At 35.1% G+C, this 20,568-nt stretch overlaps 1 protein-coding gene across 2 annotated transcripts in view; it reads right to left on the minus strand.

Moving 5' to 3' along the window:
- Positions 1-202: 202 nt before the first annotated feature.
- EMB (embigin) overlaps positions 203-20,568 on the minus strand; it is a 35,611-nt gene continuing 15,245 nt past the window's right edge. For both annotated transcript variants that reach the window (XM_077117118.1, XM_077117119.1), the window contains exons 2-8: positions 15,614-15,800; positions 15,291-15,379; positions 6,459-6,586; positions 4,021-4,300; positions 3,214-3,247; positions 1,439-1,526; positions 203-667 (exon numbers count right to left, since the gene is read on the minus strand). In XM_077117118.1, the coding sequence (XP_076973233.1) occupies positions 1,469-1,526; positions 3,214-3,247; positions 4,021-4,300; positions 6,459-6,586; positions 15,291-15,379; positions 15,614-15,800 (776 nt within the window). In that variant the 3' untranslated portion in view covers positions 203-667; positions 1,439-1,468. The remainder of the gene's footprint in view (positions 668-1,438; positions 1,527-3,213; positions 3,248-4,020; positions 4,301-6,458; positions 6,587-15,290; positions 15,380-15,613; positions 15,801-20,568) is intronic.

Genomic DNA, 20,568 nt, shown 5'->3' on the forward strand with positions numbered 1-20,568 from the left:
AGGGAACAAAGACCAGGAAATGTGATTTGGTGGTGAAGGAAAGTTTGGTGAACATGTATACGATTTGATGTTCTTGTTTCATACCAATGTCTATAAAAAATGTTTTTTCTCATGGAGGTAGAGTAACCATCTTCAAATGACAAGCACACCTTTAATAGTTGACACTTTTTTCAATGTCAGAGAAGGATGAACTTTACATGAACATGGTAACACATACTTTAATACATAGTAAGGATGATTTTGAAAGGAAAAGAAAAACTTTTTTAAGACAAATGGTCAAGGCTTTCTCTTTAATGATTTCTTTGGTTACAATTTGGTCTTGAGTGACATTTGCTCTATGGCTGTTCAACTAGTATTGCTGGTGTCTGTTCTGTGTGTCCTATGAGAACCAGCATATATTAATTTTCCTGAGCTATAGCTCATAGAACATATTTAATTTACCTTCCTTTGATGGAAAATAACTACAAAAAGAAAATATATTATTAATATCTGAGAATGTAAATATGATTTTTGAAGCTTCTGTTGAGCATGTTGCATAAGCTTTGCATCCTTTCAAAAACTCAGATGCCCATTAACAAGAAGCACAAACAAAGCTAAAATATAAACCCTTTATATATCATCCCTTGTGTCTTGACATGATGTTTCTCATTCATCGGTGCACAGGTTTCTGAAAAAAATAAAGCACAGTGAAACATAATTAACATGTCCAGGTTCTTCTATAACTTACCACTTTAGCAAAGCAAAAAGTACAAGGAGAAGAAATATAAACTCCACCAAAACAAAGAGCACCTACTGTAGTACTCAGGAAAAAAAATACTGATGAAATACGAAAGTTTTTACTCTAATCAGTGAAAAAACTTGGCTAATGTGGGTTAGTTCATAATACCAAGTATATGAGAATAAATTTTAAAAAGGTCCAGAAAATTTGAGAGGAAACTTGTAAAAACACTACTTAAAGGAGGATGAGTTCAACAGAAAAGATATGATTTATATGTTTTATAGTTATATCTTTATATCATTATATTGCTATTTACTTCAGTCTCCAGTGTCTTAGAACAGCTAGCAGGAAAAACCTAAAATTGTGGAACTTTAAACCATACCAAACTCTGAAATCTGTTCTGTAACTATTTGTTTCAACGTCCTTTGACTTCACCGGGTTTTTTTTTTTTGTATATATATTGTATTTCACAATAAAAAAATGTTTAAAAAACAAACAACTCCATAGTGATAGGAGAAAATTATACAGACAATACAGTAAGATTTACTTTTGGATTGGTTGCTAAGTGCCTTCTGGCAGAAAAAAGATAATATATATTTATATTTTCTCCTTCAACATTGTAAAAAGCATATTCCAGCACGTAGTGAATGATGATGTTTTTTGCAAAATTAAAGAGTAACTGGATTAATATATAAATAGCCTCTGTATAATGAATTTTACCTTTTATTTAGAGTATCATTTGGAAGGAATTTAATTTTTTCTATGCCTTGGGTTACTGTTTTCTATACCATTGCTGTCTTCTGATTTCCTGTATTGAAAACAAAAAGGAAAATCGCTAGATGTTTCCACTGCATAAAATGAATTAAGTATCCCGTTTACATCATGAGTATTAGGTTAAAAGGTGAAAAAATCAATACAGACAGATTTTACTCTTCCTAAAAATGTTTTACTCAGAATGTTGACTTTATGTTTATGCCACTGACTAAAGAGAAACCGCTGCTATAGATGATGGTGACAAAAGCCCTATATATTTATGCAGGTAATTGCTTCTCCCCAAGCATAAGTTGGGGTCACAACTTTTATGCTGTTTTAAAACATGCATGGTATTAGCCAATTAAGATCTCAACCAACATGCAGCTTAATGAGACAGATTTGTAACACTGAACAAGGTGTGAAACATGGCTCTTTATTCATGCAATGTGCATCAAAGCAAGACTACAAATAGGAACTACAGATTCCTAAGACAAAAAATGATTAAACTAGGTAACAAGCATCTGTAAAAAGCACCCTTTGGGGTCTTTTGGCCAGGTTTGAACTCACTAAGCTATTATCAGTAGTTGATATATTCCACCATCCAATCAATTACATCAAAACTGAGCTAGTGGAATTACATGGCTTAAAGAACTGAGTGGACCAGATAAATAGGTGAGTTTTCTTCTGAACTATATGAAGTGAATAGCTTGTTTTTATGTTGCACATTTAGTACTATTTTTTAATCTTTCACCAAGAAACACTGTCAATGTATCTAAACACATATATGAATATATAAATTATAATGAAGACTAATGCTTATTCTTTGCCAAGAACAACTTATTTCCTAACTAAAAGTTCTCAAGGAGCATTACTAAAGGATTGATCTAAATGAATGCAAGTGTCCTTGATAGTTGCATTAAGACAAAGACATTGAAATAACCTAAATATGAGAAAACTGAAATAGTTCAGTAATCTCTGTGGAACAGTATGGGGTGGAGAAAATTATGTATAGATTGTTATTTTCATAAAAGAAAATAAAGTTAATTCTTTATACTATAGGTAGAATCTATTTGACACTGCTCCTGCGGGGACTACAAGGGAACAGACGACACAATTTATGTTGACCAATAGAACTTTAAACCAGTGGTTTGCCATATAACAGAGGACTGGAATTACTGGTAGACACTTTCTGTTCTAGCAGTTCCAGCAGGAATTGACAACCATATTTTTATTTTGGGGGGGCTGTGTGCATGGCCCGGGAATTGAGCCCGGGTCTCCTGCATGGAAGGCGAGCATTCTACCACTGAACCACCCGTGCACCCAACAACTTTATTTCTAAGAAACCTCCTAGTGATCAAAAATATAGCCAGGGTTGAGATTCACTGCTTTAAACAAATAACACTTTCTTACAGTTACTGAACAACTTCTGCATGTCCAGCCTCTGCTAAGCATTTTTACATATATAGTATCATTTAATCCAAAAGGCTTGATGTAGTAAGTACTATTATTAAACCCATTCGTAGAGGAGGAATCTCAGTGCAGACATGTGAAAGCAGTAAGCAATGGAGAGGGCATCTGACGCTGGCAGGCTAACTCCAGATTCCATGCTTCACCAAACATGAAAATAACGCACACATATTATACTCTGGTGCTTGTGTTCCCAACTGAAAATATTTTATCCGATTTGATACTTATATGTATTTTGTTCAAGCAAAAATCAATCTGTAAAAAATAATACTTACAGCTGCTCAATCTGTTCAAATTCTCTCTCATCTTCTGTATAACAAAAGAACAATTTAAATATTAAGGTTAGCTTATTATGGTTATGGAATATGGATAATCAATTCAGTTTTACCCCAGCGATAAGAATGCACCATGCTGTTTTCCCTCTGCGGAATGCAGGAGAGCTGCACTGCTTTAGATGGCTGTGCCTCGGTCACACCAATGCAAACTTCATTTGCATTGTCAATCAAGCAAGATTTAGTGCTCTCAGATTTGCAGATATGATTGATTAATTCATAATTTTTAACGTGGTTTAATGCATAGTAAAATAGCAAAGAATGTAGAATGCAAGATACATTTTCTCAGGGGACCTTTGGTTTCTCAAGCAGTAATCCGTTAGCCTACAGGTTACAAAAATAGGAAACTGAATGGAAGAAGTCTTTAAGAGAACTCCGGAATTTTTGATAATTTTTTTTTTTAACAAATTACCTAAACAGAAGAACCATTGTTGGTCTTTGCGATCTTTTATAGTAAGCTATCCCAGAAATTTCTAAACTATTGCAGTGCCAAAACACACATCACATGCCTGATGTGCAGGCACACTTAGCATAATAGAAAAGACAAAAGAAAAGGTGTTTTTTTATGTTAAAATGTTTTAGGAAGTTGAAACAAAGATAATGGATATAAGTTCATAGCCCACTGATAACATTTTTGTTCACATAAACAGCGTTACAAATAATAAAAACTGGATTTACCCCCCAAGCTGTAAGCTACTGTGATACACTGAGTCATAACCCGATAATGTTGTTCAAAAACACAAATCTTACCTGGGTGCTTATCTTTCTTTTGGGTGTACATTTCACAGAGCAGAATAATAGCAACTAACAGAACAACCTCGGCAACTATTGCAAGAAATGGTTTAAGGGGCACCAAATAGCTCAGCACAACAAGTTCAATGTGTTCTTCGCTCTCGCCTAATTGGAATATGGCACGGCACCAGTAAGATCCTTTTTCTTCCTCTGAAAGTTGCATTATCTTGAGCTTTGTTTCATTAGCATATGCTCCACTGATCGTGTACTTATCATTCATGTGAACATCAACAGGAACCTAACATAAGGAGACATTAAAATCTATTCCTATCATATTGCATAAAAGATAAATGTCCTGCATGATCTAGTTTTGAGCAAAAACAAGACAGAGCTGAGAAAACTGCTTATTAGAAAAAAGCATGGGATAGCACATAACATTCGTGCTATCCCATACTATGAAATTCGTGAGACATTTCACAGAGCTCAAAGCTTATCAGTTTGATCCCCTGAAGGTAGCAAACAAGGAAAAGTGTACTTTGCCCTAAGGATTTAACAATGAATGTTTGAAACAACAGCAGGTAGATCCTTATAGGTAAATATCATATGAGGAAAAAACTAGGGAAAATTCAAGCCATCTGGATTTCATAATGTAATCGGTGACTAACGTTATTCAAAGCACTTTCTCGTTCACAGGTCACAAGCATATAATGAAACAACTACCTCTGAAGCTACTAAATATGATCATTCCTATAAAGGAAGATAGATCACTCAGCCCTGATATTGGGAGACTCATAAACTGAGATCTAGGATGAAATCTTTGGTCCTTTGGAGCTGATACAGAAGGAATGGCAGAAATCCCCTGTATGCCTTCTATCTTTTCATGTTTGAATTCTTTCACAAGCAAGCCGGCGTCTGAGAGCCTCCGGATTTTCCCAGGCCTCTCAGAAGCTATACAAAACTATTTCTTGGAACTTTTTATTTAATACATTTAAATAAAATGTTATTTTCAAGCCATTTCATCCTTCTTTGCTCTCTCACTCACTTGTTCAATAAATGCTAATCTGCATACAAATATTCTCAGAGGTTATCTGATGAAGAATTGTCTGTGGGTTTATTATTTGCCAAAAAAATTATGGCAACCTGGTCCCATGTGTACAGCACCTCCTGGAATGCATGTTACAAATTCACCCAAAGTCATAGCTGGTAAATCAAAAGAAATGCACTTTTCATATGCATCTCAGGTGACTGTGATTCAGGAAGAAATAAGTAACCTAAGATTTCCTGTACTCTATTCCCTGTACTTTCCTCACTTGCTAATATGAACCAATGCTTGGGGCCACATTAAGAAGAGAACACTTTGGCTGATGGAGAGAAGTACAGGTAGATAGAAGATTATATTCTAAAAGTTTAAGATAAGATTTTGGCATTTTTTTTGTTTTGTATTGCACACGCATACACAAATTATGATGTGTATTTCAAATAAAACACTCATTATTGTCTTAACATGTTTATGTATTTTTTAAAATAGTCACCTACACAGAAACAATGATTGGGTCTAATTATCAATAAGAAAGACCAGGAGCAATGTTATTGACTTAAGCTAACACTCGAGTGATTTGGAGCTACTTCCCTGAAAAATTAAACCAAAATTAACACAGAATCAGCCACTATCCTTTATAAATCTTTCCTCTGCCATCCTTCAACAGACTAGAATAGCACCAACTTTGTCTAAGAAGGAATTTAATATCTCATCTTACAATCTACACTGTCTGATACTATTTCTTCTTTACAGCTTGCCTTTAACAGGATTTTAACTTTAAAGGTTATTAGCACCAGCAAAGTGAAGGATGCTCCTTAAGGAACGATGTTCTGAATTCCCCCTGCAATTTGAGGCTACCTTGTGTTGAATATGAGTCATTTTTCTTAATATCAGCTCCCTGGATAAGTTTCTCTCTTAGAGAAATAGCCATTAAAAGTTATTCTGCTTCAGTTATTCTCTGGTACACCAAAACAAAAAGGTCTATGAAGTTACCAAATTTTCATTTCATGTTCTTTTCTGAATACAGAATCAGGAAAATAATACTAGCTTTTTTCCTACTTACTTTCATGGAATGATAAGAAAAAAGGAATCTTTTTTTGAGAAAGATATTTCTAAACTGGTAGACTAAAAATGAACATGACTTTCTTTCAAAGAATTTTAAACAAATTGCCAAACCTAGAAAACAAAGTACCAGCTAATAAAACATTAAGACTAACTAGATGTATGTAATGTAATACCCTGAAAACATAAAATAAATGAAAACTCCATTAGTTTTGTCTTTATAAATACATGTTAAAGAGCAAGATAATGAACATATATAAATAGTCCTAGGAATTTTCAGTCTGTTATAAGTATATTATTTAAAAGACAAAGTTTTAATTTTTATTTTCTTCAAATTAAAAAAATATAATCGTACCTTTACACTCCCATTACTACTATACCAGGTCCAATTTAAAGGAACACAATCATGACATTTGCACATCATGACAGTAGAATCACCCACATATGTGATCAATCGTTTGCTTTTTCCATGAACTTCAGGTACTAAGGAAAATTTATAAAAATGTAGGTTAGTAAATATATTCAATTTTCAGATGTTTTCTTTTCCATTTTCTCATTAACATATGATTTTATTTAGATAGTTTGAGCTTCATATAACATGGAACTAATTTATTGCTGTTAGGATACCAGGTTTACAATGTAGAAATAGAAGAAAAGCCTTCTCCTATTGGGCCTAATAACAATAACAAGTATTATAAGAAAGTGTCACATCATAGATAAGGCAGAAGTCTCAAGTTTTCAAGCTTCTTTCTCCTCCTATACTTACATTATTTTAGAGCATTTTTTTCACAGTTTAACTTCAGATAGTATTTTAGTGAAAGAATAAAAATTTTAGGTTATAAAACCATTAGTTAATGCAGAGTTATGAAAAGACAGGAAAGAGAGACAATGAGGAAGTATGATTAGAAAAACAGAGGACGATTAAGCAAAAGGAAACAGGTAAGAAAGAAAATCAGTTGTAAATATTTCCATGTGGACTGACAAAACATGTTTAATATTCATAATCATAGATTTCTTAATCAAGGTCTAATCGGAAGCCATTAGAAAAGGAGTAACAATGAGCAATAGATTTAGAAAAAATAAGTATTAAAGATGTGACTAACTCGGTAAAGAAAAGTAAAACATAAGAACATAAGCAGTGCAATAAAAAGCCAACTAACTGCCTACATGGTGAAATCAGTTGCTTCTGATTGACCTCAAAAGATATTGCAAAATGTATGTTTATCTTAATATCTCCTTAATAGCCAGCTGGAGATGGAAACTGATCAATAAAGATTACCTTTGTTGACTGTTTTTTCTAATCAGAGCAGATTTTTGCTTTTGTGTTTTCCTTTTTACATTTGTTCATTTGTTGGTTTGTCAGCAGAAAGAGAATGGATAAAATTATATTGTCTAAATGTTTAAGACCATGATGACACATTTTGTAGAAATCATTTGACGTTCCATTGCTATTAGATTTAACAGGCTGGGTGGGAAGAGAAGGCTGAATTTTAATTGCTAAGATTATGATTCTAGATTAAATATATTTTTCCAAGTGCACTGAGTGAAAGTAATTGAGAATAAGTGATAAGAAATTCTGATTTCCTTAACCACAAGAGAAGTGCTAAAAAACAGAGTTGAAGAACAAGTTTTCTTTATGGGCTTCTGTCCTTATATAATCAATATGACAGTAGTGACTGCTGGGAAGTCTTTTATTTCCTTCTGGCTTAAAGTGAGCCTAAATAGCCACCTTCCATATAACTGTACCTATCATCATCCTCCTTTTCATAAGTGCTGCTGAAGGAACCCTGCTAATTATCAAGAAATGCAAATCAGGGGAGGTATTTGTCACCCATGAAGGTGTAAATGCTTCAAGGAATCATACGATGACAGAGCAAACTGTAAGTCAGTGGTTTCCACACTTTCCATAACCAAGGAAATATATTCACCAAATTGAACGGTCTATAATTTTACATTAATCAAAAATGTGAGTTACTAATCAGAATTTATAATCACTCCACTAATAGTCTATGGATACCTAGTGAGGGACCACTGGAGAGAGGATACGGAGGTGAGTACACCAGACTAGCTTTGAGCTTGCTTAGGAGTTTCTGATAAAGGATTCCTGATTGCAGCTTGTAGAAACAGGTAAGAGAAATAGGTGATGCGGCCTTGCCGGAAGATATTCTGAGCTCCCCGTCTGAGGGCTGACAAGTGTCCCACAATCCTTACTGGCTGCCGTTAGGCTGATGGACATTAAGGGGCTTGGGGTCAATTTGTGTCCATTTTGAATGAAAAGTCATGAGTGTCTGAAGCAGTTAACCCAGTGCGGCGACTAAAATGGGATCTGTATCCAAGAAGTATCTGAGTTAGAATCTCAAGGTCACTCTTAGGGGCTTTGAGGACATAAGTGGGTCCTACTCATCCTACAGTGTGGCTGTAAAGGAACAAGTAGGACAGCATGATAGGTCAAGTTCTTGGTGCAAAGTAAACACGGCAAAATTCAAACTTTTGTTGTGGTCATGCGCTGATACCCCTTACTTTTAGTTAAGCTTTCTTCCAATTTGTAATGCTCAAGACCTCTCCACAGAGTGTCTATTAGCCAGCCCAATGTTATAGATTATCTTCTATGGAGGAAATATTTCTAGGCCAGCTGCCCACGTGGAGCAGAGAAGGAATGAGACCTAGAATTAAAAGGATTGGAAATTCATCTGAATACATTTCAGGAGCATGGGGATAGGTAACATGACCCAAGAAGGAAAACCTGGCACTAAACTGAGTCCTCTGGAGACCACCTGACCCATTTGAGAAAGGAAGAGACTGAATACTAAAATGACGGCTATTAGGAGATGAATTCACAGATGAGAAGGTCCAGGAGAAAAACAGAGAAATATTCGTTTTCAGATGCGATGATAGGAAAAAAAGATGTTGTGATGTATTCTTTTAATAATATATACTAAGCAACTCTTCCAAAAGTTGTAAAAGCAATTCTACGGCCTTAATCAGGCATTTAAGTGCTTGACTAAAGCCGTTGAGCAAGATTATGTCTGTTTAAACATTACAAAAGTTGCTGTGACGGTAGTAATGTGTTCTCTAAAAAATATATTAAGCAACTCTTCGGTGAAGTTATAAAACCAATTCTACTGCCTTAATCAGGCAGCTAAGTGCTTGGCTAAAGCTGCTGAACAAGACTATGTTTGTATAAACACTACAATTAAAATATAAGTTAGAAAAATTTAAATCACGGTGCCTAATTACTCCTTACCGATAACAAGAAATGAAATTGGTTGAAAAGATGTTTTTTTAAACTTGCTTCCAGGCCTATGTCATACATGGAACAGAAATAATACCCAGAATAATAATTTTACATATCACTATAAAACTTAAGAGTGAAAAAAAAGGAAATGACCCATTCATAGCAGCATGGTTTTATCAAGACAAGGAAAAATAAAGCAAATAACACTTTGGAACACTCATGAGCTAAATTTTTAAATAAGAGGGCAATTTCTATCTAAATACTACAGTCTTTCTTTGAAATAAAAATAAATAACTGTCTCTCATGTAAATATTCGGCCCTGTTAGTTCAAGCTACTTTTGTTAATTTGGTTCAGTTTCTTCAGTCTGCCGCTAGCCTTGCAGGGCTCATCAGTATATCCAGAGAACACTAAGGGAGAAAATAACCAGTGTAAGAAAATTGGAAGCAACTCTAGAACCTAAGAAGAGATTGATCATCTGTCCTGATAGTAATGCAATTTAAGAATTTTTTTTAAGTTCTTGAGAAACATGAACATAAATTCAAATGTCAAAATGTTAATGACTTAAGTTAGACTGAACCACAGAACCTTTTATTCCCTATCTTTTTCCTTTCGTTAGAGTCAGTTTTATTGTTAAATGCTGGAGACCGTGGCAATAGAAGACTGGCAGTGGTCTATAGGCTGAGGTCCCTGTGAACCTCTGCAGAATTTTCCTCCACTTATTCAATCCTCCTCTTTTCCATCCCTGGAGTGAGGGACAGTCCTGGTTTGGTCACATTTTTTGGCACTATTTGGACCCTTTTTGCTAGGTTGAGAATTTGGAGGTATAAATAATTCAGACCCATGTTTAGCATTGTTTTTGGTTCAGGAAGCTGTGTCCTCCCCTCACTCTACAGTAGAAGTATCTCATTGAGTTTGGGGCTGTAAAAGAATAGATTACCATTAAAAGCCTGCTTGTCTTCAGTTTCCATGGGTCTAGATGAGAAAGCAGAAGCCCTGCAAGTGGTCAAAGCTACCTAACTGGAACACTACAGCAAGGTTTGGGTCTAAAGCTGGCTGAATAGAAGTGCTACTTTGCTTTGGTGTCTGTTACTGTGTATATATCCAAACCTGAGCTTTCAACTGTAAGGAGGAGTGTCTAGACAAAGTGAGAAATAAGTTATTATTGGCTCTCCTGGCCAAATGCTATCAATCTTTTGACTCAGTACCTCTTTCTAATCATACTTCAGTTCAAAGAACCAAACACCTGGTTTGGGGTTAATAATTAGGTGAAGTATATGGATAAACAAGCATTTGAAGGGCAAGGTCCCTACTTTAGGAAAGACTTCAGATAGTTCAAGTAAAGACCTGCAGACTAAGCAGGGATTCTAAACTGGCTAGAACAGGGATTCTTTTCTGAAACCACAAACAAGGTTTCCGTTAAACCTCAGATGGAAGCAGAGCCACATTTTTTGAGTTCCATGTGGAGAGATGCAACAGGTACATCTTCATCACTGGCTTTCATTAGGGCAGCTCTGGTGCAATTAGTTCTAGAGCCAAGATAAGCTCACCTTAAAAGAAACACGGCCTTGCAATGCAGACTTTGAAACTGCTTGGGTTGGACATAAGTCAGAGGCACAGTTTCAGCTTTCCTGGGTTTTTTATCCACCAGATCTGTTTCTCAATCTCAATATGCTTCTTTTGGGCAATTTGGTTATGCATTAGAAAGAAAATATGTTGGAAATATGGTCAAGATATTGCAGTTTACCTACAAGTCAAGAAGTCAAAAGTGAAAGAAAACCCACATTTGGTGGGGGTGGGAGAGGAAGATGGCAGAATATATACTGTCAGAAAACCTCCAGGAGGTACGGTTTGAGAAGCATAAGAGGAAGCTAAAAGAAACTTTACAATAAAATCTTGGGTATTCTATGAGGCTTGGAGGAGAAACACATGACTATACTATTAAGCCATTCCAATTAAATGTCAAGATTAGGGTGTAAATTGCAGATAACAGACAATAACTGAGTGATGCCATGGAGAAGCTGAAATGAAGTTGGTTTCTTTTCCTCTCCTATGTTTTCTCAACTGTTTCAGTCCCGAGGATCACAGTTATCACTGATCTACTCTGCTATACATGGCTGATAACAGCAATGTCAGTTTAAATTATAAAAATTCACTGCATTCAGGGAACATTAATTTGTGTGAATTGCTTTTCAGGACATAATTGGTTCTGGGTCACTGCTTATGTTTGGAAATATTTATTAATATAGAGATAGTGACATGGTATCTAATGTGCCCTGCTGACCTTCTGAAATTCTGGATAAAGAGGACATACGTGAGCCCTGGGGAAGGAATAATCTAGATTTGAAGGTGGTGACATTGCTATACAGGCTTGCATTTATGAAGATGGGATCCAAGACCTACCCAGTGCAAATAGGATTCCATCCATAAGCCCTACGGAGTTGCAAAGTTGGAGATTTGTATTTGCATAGCCATGCCCTACACCAAGTAGGCCGAAATGTCATATCAAATTAGGAAAAAGATTTTTCCACATGGTCAAAGACAGCTAATCAGACTTCAATACAAGGATTTGGGGCTAAAGCCCCAGCTGATTATGTTACATTATTTTTCTATACTTTGATTCCTTGGATACTTCCTGATGAAGATGGACGGCTGGGCCAAGACAGATTTTGTAGCAACTGATACTATCAAAATCTCAGCACGACTTCACAAAAGTTCCAAGTCCTTACCAATTAGTTGCCCTCTACCAATTAAATTTCTACATAGTTTCTATAAAGAGATTTTAACATTGAAGAACATTATGCAAATGTTCAGCAACTGCATCAGAATGCTTAACACACCACAGGGTAAAAATAGTAGACTATCACTCATCTTTCTTAGATGAAAAGTTATCACTGACATATTAGCAGTTGCAAGCTTACAGCATGCACGTTTGCTATATCCCCTTATGGCTCCAACAGCCAAACACACAGAGTCATCAGGTATTCTTGCGTTGTACCAATCAGTAACGTTGAGATCTTTTAACAGGCTTGTAGTAATAAATCAACCGGCTCCTACAAAGGCAGAGGCAGGGAACTTACTGATGAATTATTCTGAAGGCCCGCACTCATGCATTACAGTTGATTCATGTAGTCAACAGCAGAACTGGGAGAGGGGGCTCAATTTAAAACTCATCCTCAATTTAAAATTCCAGTGTTGCTAAGAAAAAATAATTCCTCTTCTTTAGAAAAGCCATATGCAAATAGTGCATATATTAGGAAAACATTTGTAAAAATACACACCATTTGATATATCTTACAGATCCAATGAAATAATACTGAAATAGAATTGTTGTGCAGATGCCTTCAAATTGTACTCAAATGAAATGATTTCTCCAGGCAATGTTCCATTTAGATGAACTACAGAGAAGAATTATTTTACCAAAGAAGATCAAGAAAAGACCAACTTACTAATTTCATAAATATCTTCAGGATATAGCACAGACCTAAAAGTTCTATTAAGTGGGCATTAAAAACTAATAACCTGGGGCGGGCCTTGGTGGCTCAGTGGCAGAGTTCTTGCCTGCCACGCTGGAGAATGCAAGTTCGATTCCCAGTGCCTTTTATGTTAAAAAAAACAAACAAAAAAAACAAACAAAAAAAAAGTAATAACCTGAACTAACTGTTGAAGCAAATTAGAGAAGCAAAAAGACAGAAAATTGTAAATATTCAGTGACTCATTCAATTCCTCAAATGCTTGACTTAAATTACCCTAGGCTTTGGGTTGCTATGCCTGACACCAGCCAGCATTATCTTAGTTACCTCAAAATGGACAAAGAATCAAGAAGCCTTTCCTAAGAATACTTGGCATTAACTTGTTTGGTATACTAAAAAGTAAAACGCTTCTGTTAACCTTCACATTAGAGACAAGAACTGAAAAAGCCCCTGCAGCTAGGTCTCACAGATCTCATTTCTGACAATGGGAATACTTATTTAATTCTTGCAACCATAAGTTGCTCAGTTCCCATCCTTGGTAAGGGGAGCTTTGGAGATAAATCATTACTATTCTTTGTGAAGCCCCTTGCAACTAAATTTCTTAGTTCCTGATCAGGCTGATCAGACCACATTAAATCTCCATGTGAGATTTAATGGGAAGTCATTCTTATTTTTCTAATGAATCAACTTGAACAATAAACAGACTTTCAAGCCTTGACCAAATGAACAAATGGTCTACAGACCAAATGTTTACATTTTAGTCACATCAAAGCAATTTTGTTAACTCAAATAGAACTAGAGTCTACCCCCTAATATTTCTCATTTCCTAAAGAATCGATTGATATCATCTCCCTGTTTTTAATGTTTCTCCCTAATCATCTTCCTGTTTTTCCCTAACTCTCTTCAATTCCAACCATGTATGTAAATCTAGTTCCTGCAACCTTCAGGGAGATGGATTTAAGACTGGGATGTCTTCTATCTTGGCCAGCTATTAAATCAGTTTCCTTTGTGACCAAACTGGTATGACGAGTCATTCTTGCCATGCCGGGAAAGGGTCCAAGACCTGTAGGGTCCCTCTTCAGAAGGATCACTTTCAAATAAGAATTGAAGTAAATTATTACAGCAGAAAGCTAATAAAAATGCAATATATTCAATATATCCCTTTGAGCAGGCATGACCAGAACATATTTTCCAGAGAACAAGACTGTCTAAAGGAAAAAGAAAAACTTTAAGTTCTGTCTCCTGGAAGCAATTTAAGTCTCAAGATTAGATGAGCATTTATTTCCTTAAGACTCATAAGCTTTCTTTGCATTTTTAAAGGAGACTCAATAAAAGATGTTTCCTGGGATTTTGGTGTGTATTTGGGTATGTGTTTACTCTTTTAGCTCATTAGGAAGGAGGAAGGGAAAGAAGGAGGAAAGGAGAAAAGAAAGAAAGAATGAAAAAGACAGGGAAAGGAACGGAAATTATATGGTATAACTAGCCCTCACTAAGTTATATTAGGCAAACAGGAAGAAAAACTAAGTAAGGTGGGGAAAGAAACAAGAACTAAGCATTGGTTACTTATTAATAGACCTAAGTTGGGTAAACTAACTGGAATTAGCTTTTGCTAATTTAGCATAGGAATTTAGCTTTTGCAAATAAGTGAATATAGTAAAGACAGGGAAGGGTTTGTGGAGACAGACTTGCTAAGAACTAGTTTCAACCTGAAAAATTAATGTGAAGCAAACCCCAAAGTGGTTAATACGGTAACAGACAGAAGTTCCCGAAGATCGGAGTGGATACTATGGTTCACTGATCTATTCAAGGAGATAATTATCCAACTCGAACGACGAGTCTTTAGTAAGATATTGAGATTTTATAATGTTTCAGTTTAATGCTGGCAACAGTAAAATACTGTGATTTGTTCATTCCCATAGGAGAAAGCTGTGGATGATATTTTAAGATTTGTGTGTGCTTTTAAATGTCTTACCTGATAAGATTAAAAAGTTGGCAACACTTTGTGCACCTCTATATTATTTTTAAATTTTATGGCTCCCTAAAATCCCAAGCCCAGGAGCCACTGTTATAGTACACCAAACTCTATTCTCATAATCTAGGAAATGCAATAAGTTATAGACCTGGAGGACCATTATTAAAGCTCTGTGTTTAAAAAGCCTTAATAATTAAAAATATAAATATTTTTAAGAGATGGATGTGACTTACAAATCACCAGGCAATTTGGCCTTTCAAACTACAACTTTGCTTCAAATCTGGGGATGGAAGCAGGGTGGGAGTGAACTGGGAGCAGCAAACACTAGGGAGAAGACCTGGAAAACCCAGGTCAGAGTCATCTGTAGTGATGCAATGAATAAAAAGCATATAATTTTCTTTCAGCTGCATTATGTTTAGTATGGCCAGAATAATTTTTTTACTTGGGAGGATCTGGAATTTTAAGAACATCATGCTAAAATTCCTATTCCATAAATTATTAGCACTGACCTTTAAAATAAAATGTGCCCCTTCGCTCCTTTTGCTCTCCAAAGAGACAAGAGTAACTTCCCATTTGGTTGCTGTCAATGATTGTGAACCTAAAGATAATTCAGATTATTAAAATAGGCTTAGGTCGTGAAAAATTTCCTAATGAAAATAAATTTAGCCTTTATTCAAACTTCAAAATATAGAGAAACAATTCTGTAAGCATGAAGATGAGAATCACAGCACAACATTCAAATGAACACAAATGAAAGAATGTCCCATCAGCGAGAACATTTAGAATGAACTAATTTCTGTAAGCATTACAGGTTAAAATTTTGTGTACTTACCTGTATTGGTTATACAGGATGCTTCCCATTACAACGGTGGGATCATTATTCTTGAGTAGTTCATTATCTTTTTTCCAAGTCACATTTACTGAACTTAAAGTCCCAGAAGTTGTGAACTGGCACGTGAGCACTATATTAGAAGGCTTTTCTAAAGTTATATTTTTTTCCACTGGACCACTGGAATCTTCTGTCAGCCGCAAAAGGAAAAAAAAAATGTGAAAGTTATATTTGGGAGGAGGGGGATCCAAAATACAAAACAGCATAAATTAACAAAACTAATGCCCTATTAATAGCTTCTTAATGTGACATTAGTTTGTTTGAAGAATTATTCCTCTGCCAACGTAAATTTGGTTCCCCTATTACTCTCTTTCAGAAACAGAGCTGAAGAAAAGGATTGCTACAATATTAACAGAAACCCACAGGCCTAATGTTGTGATCTTTATCTTCTTAAAATCTCTAAAGGTGATAGGATACAGAGGAGTGAGTATTATGTAGAAGTAAGCCATGTGCTCTGACAATGAAGAAACAGCACAACTGTGAAAGAAAACACTGAGAACCAAGGAGAGAGAGAATGGGGTGACTGCTTTAACCGTTCTCAGTTATAAAATACTATTCTTCCTCTTACGAGAACTATTCTTGTAAGAGTTACTTTTACAAGAACTATTCTAACTCTTTTAAGACCCTTGTAGAGGGTGGTTGATGAAACAAAGAAAGAAGAACTTAAGTAATATCATGTAGTTTCAAACTTTAACTGAAGTTAAAATATCGGTATGAAATCATGATGTACTTTATCTTCATATATATCTTCAAAAAATATATATATTTACACACTCATATATAAACATAAATGCACATACTGCAGCGGCATGTACCTATGTAGTCCAGGAAAATATGTCCTTAATCTCAAGCCATCGGTGAGAGTGAACTCATTACAAATAGGACTTTTTTTACTACCTTAATAATTAGAATAGAGATTACTCTTCGGGGAGAATGGAAGAGGTTGTGTTTGGGGGAGGGCACTGTATCATATAAACACATTTTTCAAGCTCTATGACACTCATTAATTGTATGAGTGCAGAGCCAAAATGCAGAAAGAAAAAAATAAATAAAACTTAAAATGCCACAACATCACTTTTAATTACACCTAAAACTTTGCAAAAATGCCTTCGTAAGCAATGGCCAGGTGTAAAGTCTGCAAACAGTGAAGCACACCTAGTGTGAAGAGCTTTGTGAGCACATGCTTGAAATAACTGACTGTATAATTTTAAAAATCGCTGAATTGAATTTTATGGTCAAAAAGGAAAAAAAAAAAAACCTGGTATAGAAAGCTCTCAACCAAATTCATTTATATAGGAATAAAATGGAGTTAGTAAAAATGGAGGGATTTAAGCATAGCATGTTTGATGAGCACCTACTATACGCTAAGAATTATGCTAGGTACTAGCAATGAGAGAAAATGTTTCCCAGATCTAGTATATTTGGTTCTGAGCTTTAGTTTTCTGAAAATTTTCCTCATTTTACCTTTATCCTTGAAACTTAATCTTATCCCTGTGTCACACATTGTATCTTTCTTTTACCCCATTAACAAATTTCTTGAAAGAGATGTTTACACACATTCTCTGTCCTCACCCATATTTTTGCTTCAATCCAGTGTATTGCATGTCTTATCGCACCACATTACAGAAAATGCTCTCTCTTAGGTTAAAAAATACCCTAATTGCCTGACCTGATGTCCTCTTTTCAGAGCTCATCATCTGCAGAGCATCAGACATTGCCAGAGATCATTGCTCCTTGAAATGCCCTTTATTTTGCTTCTATTTCACATCCTGGTATTTCCTAAACATTTTGCTAGCCACATCAATTCTTTCAACTACCTTCTTTAAAGGCTGGTGTCCCTTGATATATTGTTCTCTGCCTTTTTTACTTCTCAACTTGACACACACTTATGGTGGGTTCAAATATTATCTTTATTGCATATTATTCACAAAACTCTTAGCTCCATTCACAATCTCCCTCCTTTTCCCTAGACACACAGTTCCAGGTATCTACTGAGTATCTAATCCTGGGTATCCCATAGATACTTCAACTTCAATATATCCAAGGGAGATTCTTTTAGTTGTCCCTTTCTCTCACCCAAAAACACTGAATCATTCAGTAGAATTCAGTTGGTCCCATCTCTGAAATGTCAGTCAAATTCATTCAATCGTTCTTATTACAGGGCTTCATTATCTTTCACCAGGAACAGGCAAATGCACTCCTACCTTTTTTTGACCACAGTTATCTCTTGTTTCATCTATTTTCTACAATGACAAAGCTGTCCTACCAAAGTAAAACTTAGATCATTTAATTTCCCTGATCAAGATACCTTTCATCAGCAAAACAAAATTTCTGTGTATTGGACATCTTTAAAGTAGGGATAATAACAATTGTGCTTACCTCACAGGACTGTGGTGAAGATTAAATGACAATGTCAACATATAATTCTTAGCCCCACACATGATAGTTTTTATTATGTTGCCCCAAAGAGATAAATGGTGAGAGGAGATTCAAGGGCATTTATTTTGAAATTATTATGTTAAATAACTAGTACTTTTCTTATGGTAGCTCATTTAATCTTTTCTACAGTCTAATGAAATTGTTATTGTACCATTTTACAAATACAGCAACTCTCAAAGATAAGAAATTCTCCTGACAGCAATATTAACTTCATTACTTTTAAGCAATTGAACCAAGGTTCTAAATAAAAGAGAATATTAATAGAAGATGATATACATTTATAATGTGGAAATGTAGCAATGTGATGATAGATGACTAGTGTAATCAATACACTTTAAAAATCCACATTTCCAACCTAATACTTCTTTTATATAATTGGCACTGCAATATGGTCTTTGTGGCAGGCCATCCTCAAGACCTAACTGTCATCTCACTGTTTCTCATAATTTGCAAATGCTTTTGCAGCTTGCTTTCCTTCCTGTCAGGGAATTACTAGCAGCAAAAATAAGTAAAAGGCTCTACATTCAAGGCAAATATTTTGTGGTTAAGCTGAAGAAGAATGTAAGCCCAACAGACAACATTTCAACTTCCTTAATATTGAAGAACTGGAATGCCTTTCTGGTGTTTTAGGGAGTTGTAAAAACATCCATGATATCTATATTTTCAAGAATATTCCCATTTTCTCAGTTTTTGAAATATAGTTTTAAAAGACTGTATTTAAAATCATACAATAATTTATGTTTATATACTCATATTCATAATTTAATAGTACATACAGTTTTAAGCAATTTACAAACTTTTTAAAATGGCAACTGTTAGACATTAAAGGGTCATTTAAGAACCTCATCACTCAGGTTTGATTCTTGGTCATACACCTCCCCCCCAAAAAAAGAACCTCATCATTTAAAATAAGAGTCTACTTTGCACTTTTATTAAAAAGATAAAATGGATGTTTCGATCGCCTGGCCATGTAAAAAAAAAAAAGGAAAAAAGTCCATTTAAATTTCTTAGATAAGCTAGTGTTTCCACAAACATTTTAAAAGCAGAAACATTTATTAAAAAAACTTAAGTGCATTATAATTCATAAAACTGATACGACGGGGCAAGTCTGAATGAAGCCGAGATAGGAAACACAGAGCCTCCTTAACCTGGACTCTCCACATCACTGTAGAAGTCAGTGAGATCACACGTTACATCCTAAAATAAGAAAGAACTACCAGAATCCTTACAGGAAGAATCAGAAGGCCACATTAACATGAGACCAACATTCCTATGTAAAAGTGAAGCAAACCTATTTTTTAACACGTTGTTGCTCTAATAATGCTGCCTTGTTTTCATATGCAGTTGAACTGACTTAACAAAAAATCTCCTCTGAATAAGAAGTAAAATAAAACATTTTTAAACTTCATGTAAATTTTTTTAATAACAAGAGAATCCTGTATTTTGATTTTTATAGTTCACACTTCTCCCAAATTAAATCCTAATCATGATCATCAATTTTTTAAGTGAGTCTGTCAACAAGTTATTCGCCTAGCATCTGAGCAGTGCTTTAAGACATTTAATGGCTATTTCTCTACGTTTTAAATTTATTTAAAATCATCGCAAAGAAAAATGAAAAATGGTACTTGGTTCTGTTTGAATTTCAGGAAGGCGTTTTCTTGTTTTCAACAATTAGCATTTAACTTGAGAGATTTTCCACAGAATGAAGAACAGAAAAAGCATTACAGCTACTAATCACATCAGCTAAAGGGAACTACAACAAATGCTTATATTGTTTTAGTATTAGAATAGCTTTGTTACTATTCTTCCCAAGTAATTAATACAAGGTTAACCCAACATCACAGCCGTGGAGATTTATGATATTTTTTGGATAACCAGGATTGGATCACCCTTCCCCACCATTAAGTTTTTGTGAGAGGCCAAAGTCCCTCACCCACTGTGAAACTGAAGAGTCAGATTATTCCTTCTCTCCCACACCTCTGAAGACAAACAGGGCTTAGCCACTTGATCTAGGCTTCACTTATCATTTCCTCCCACACAGGACTTTAAAGTTAAAGACCTAAGCAGAATAGAGGAATTAAGTATGATAATAATGGCAAATGTCTAGCAATAATAATGCATCATTTGTTTAGTTGCCCATTTATTTAACACCTATTTACTGAACAACTACTACATGCCTTTTATTTATCCATTCATTTAATACATTTACTGAGTGTAAATGTATTACTGAGTGCCTTATTGAGGCACTGATATCAAGAGTCCAGTGCCAACAGCAATGTCTTAAGGAAATGGTTTCATTGTTCCTTGCATCTGGATGCCATAGGTCCTTGGCATTTCCAGAACTTGGTTTCTTCCTTCCCAACAATTCTGCAAGCTAGCCAAAATCCATTCAATAAATTATGTCTTACTTAATTAGCTACAGACTGCTTCTGTGCTTGGGATCATGAACCTAGGGCATA

Source organism: Tamandua tetradactyla, chromosome 9, assembly GCF_023851605.1.
Source record: "Tamandua tetradactyla isolate mTamTet1 chromosome 9, mTamTet1.pri, whole genome shotgun sequence".
Lineage (NCBI taxonomy): Eukaryota > Metazoa > Chordata > Mammalia > Pilosa > Myrmecophagidae > Tamandua > Tamandua tetradactyla.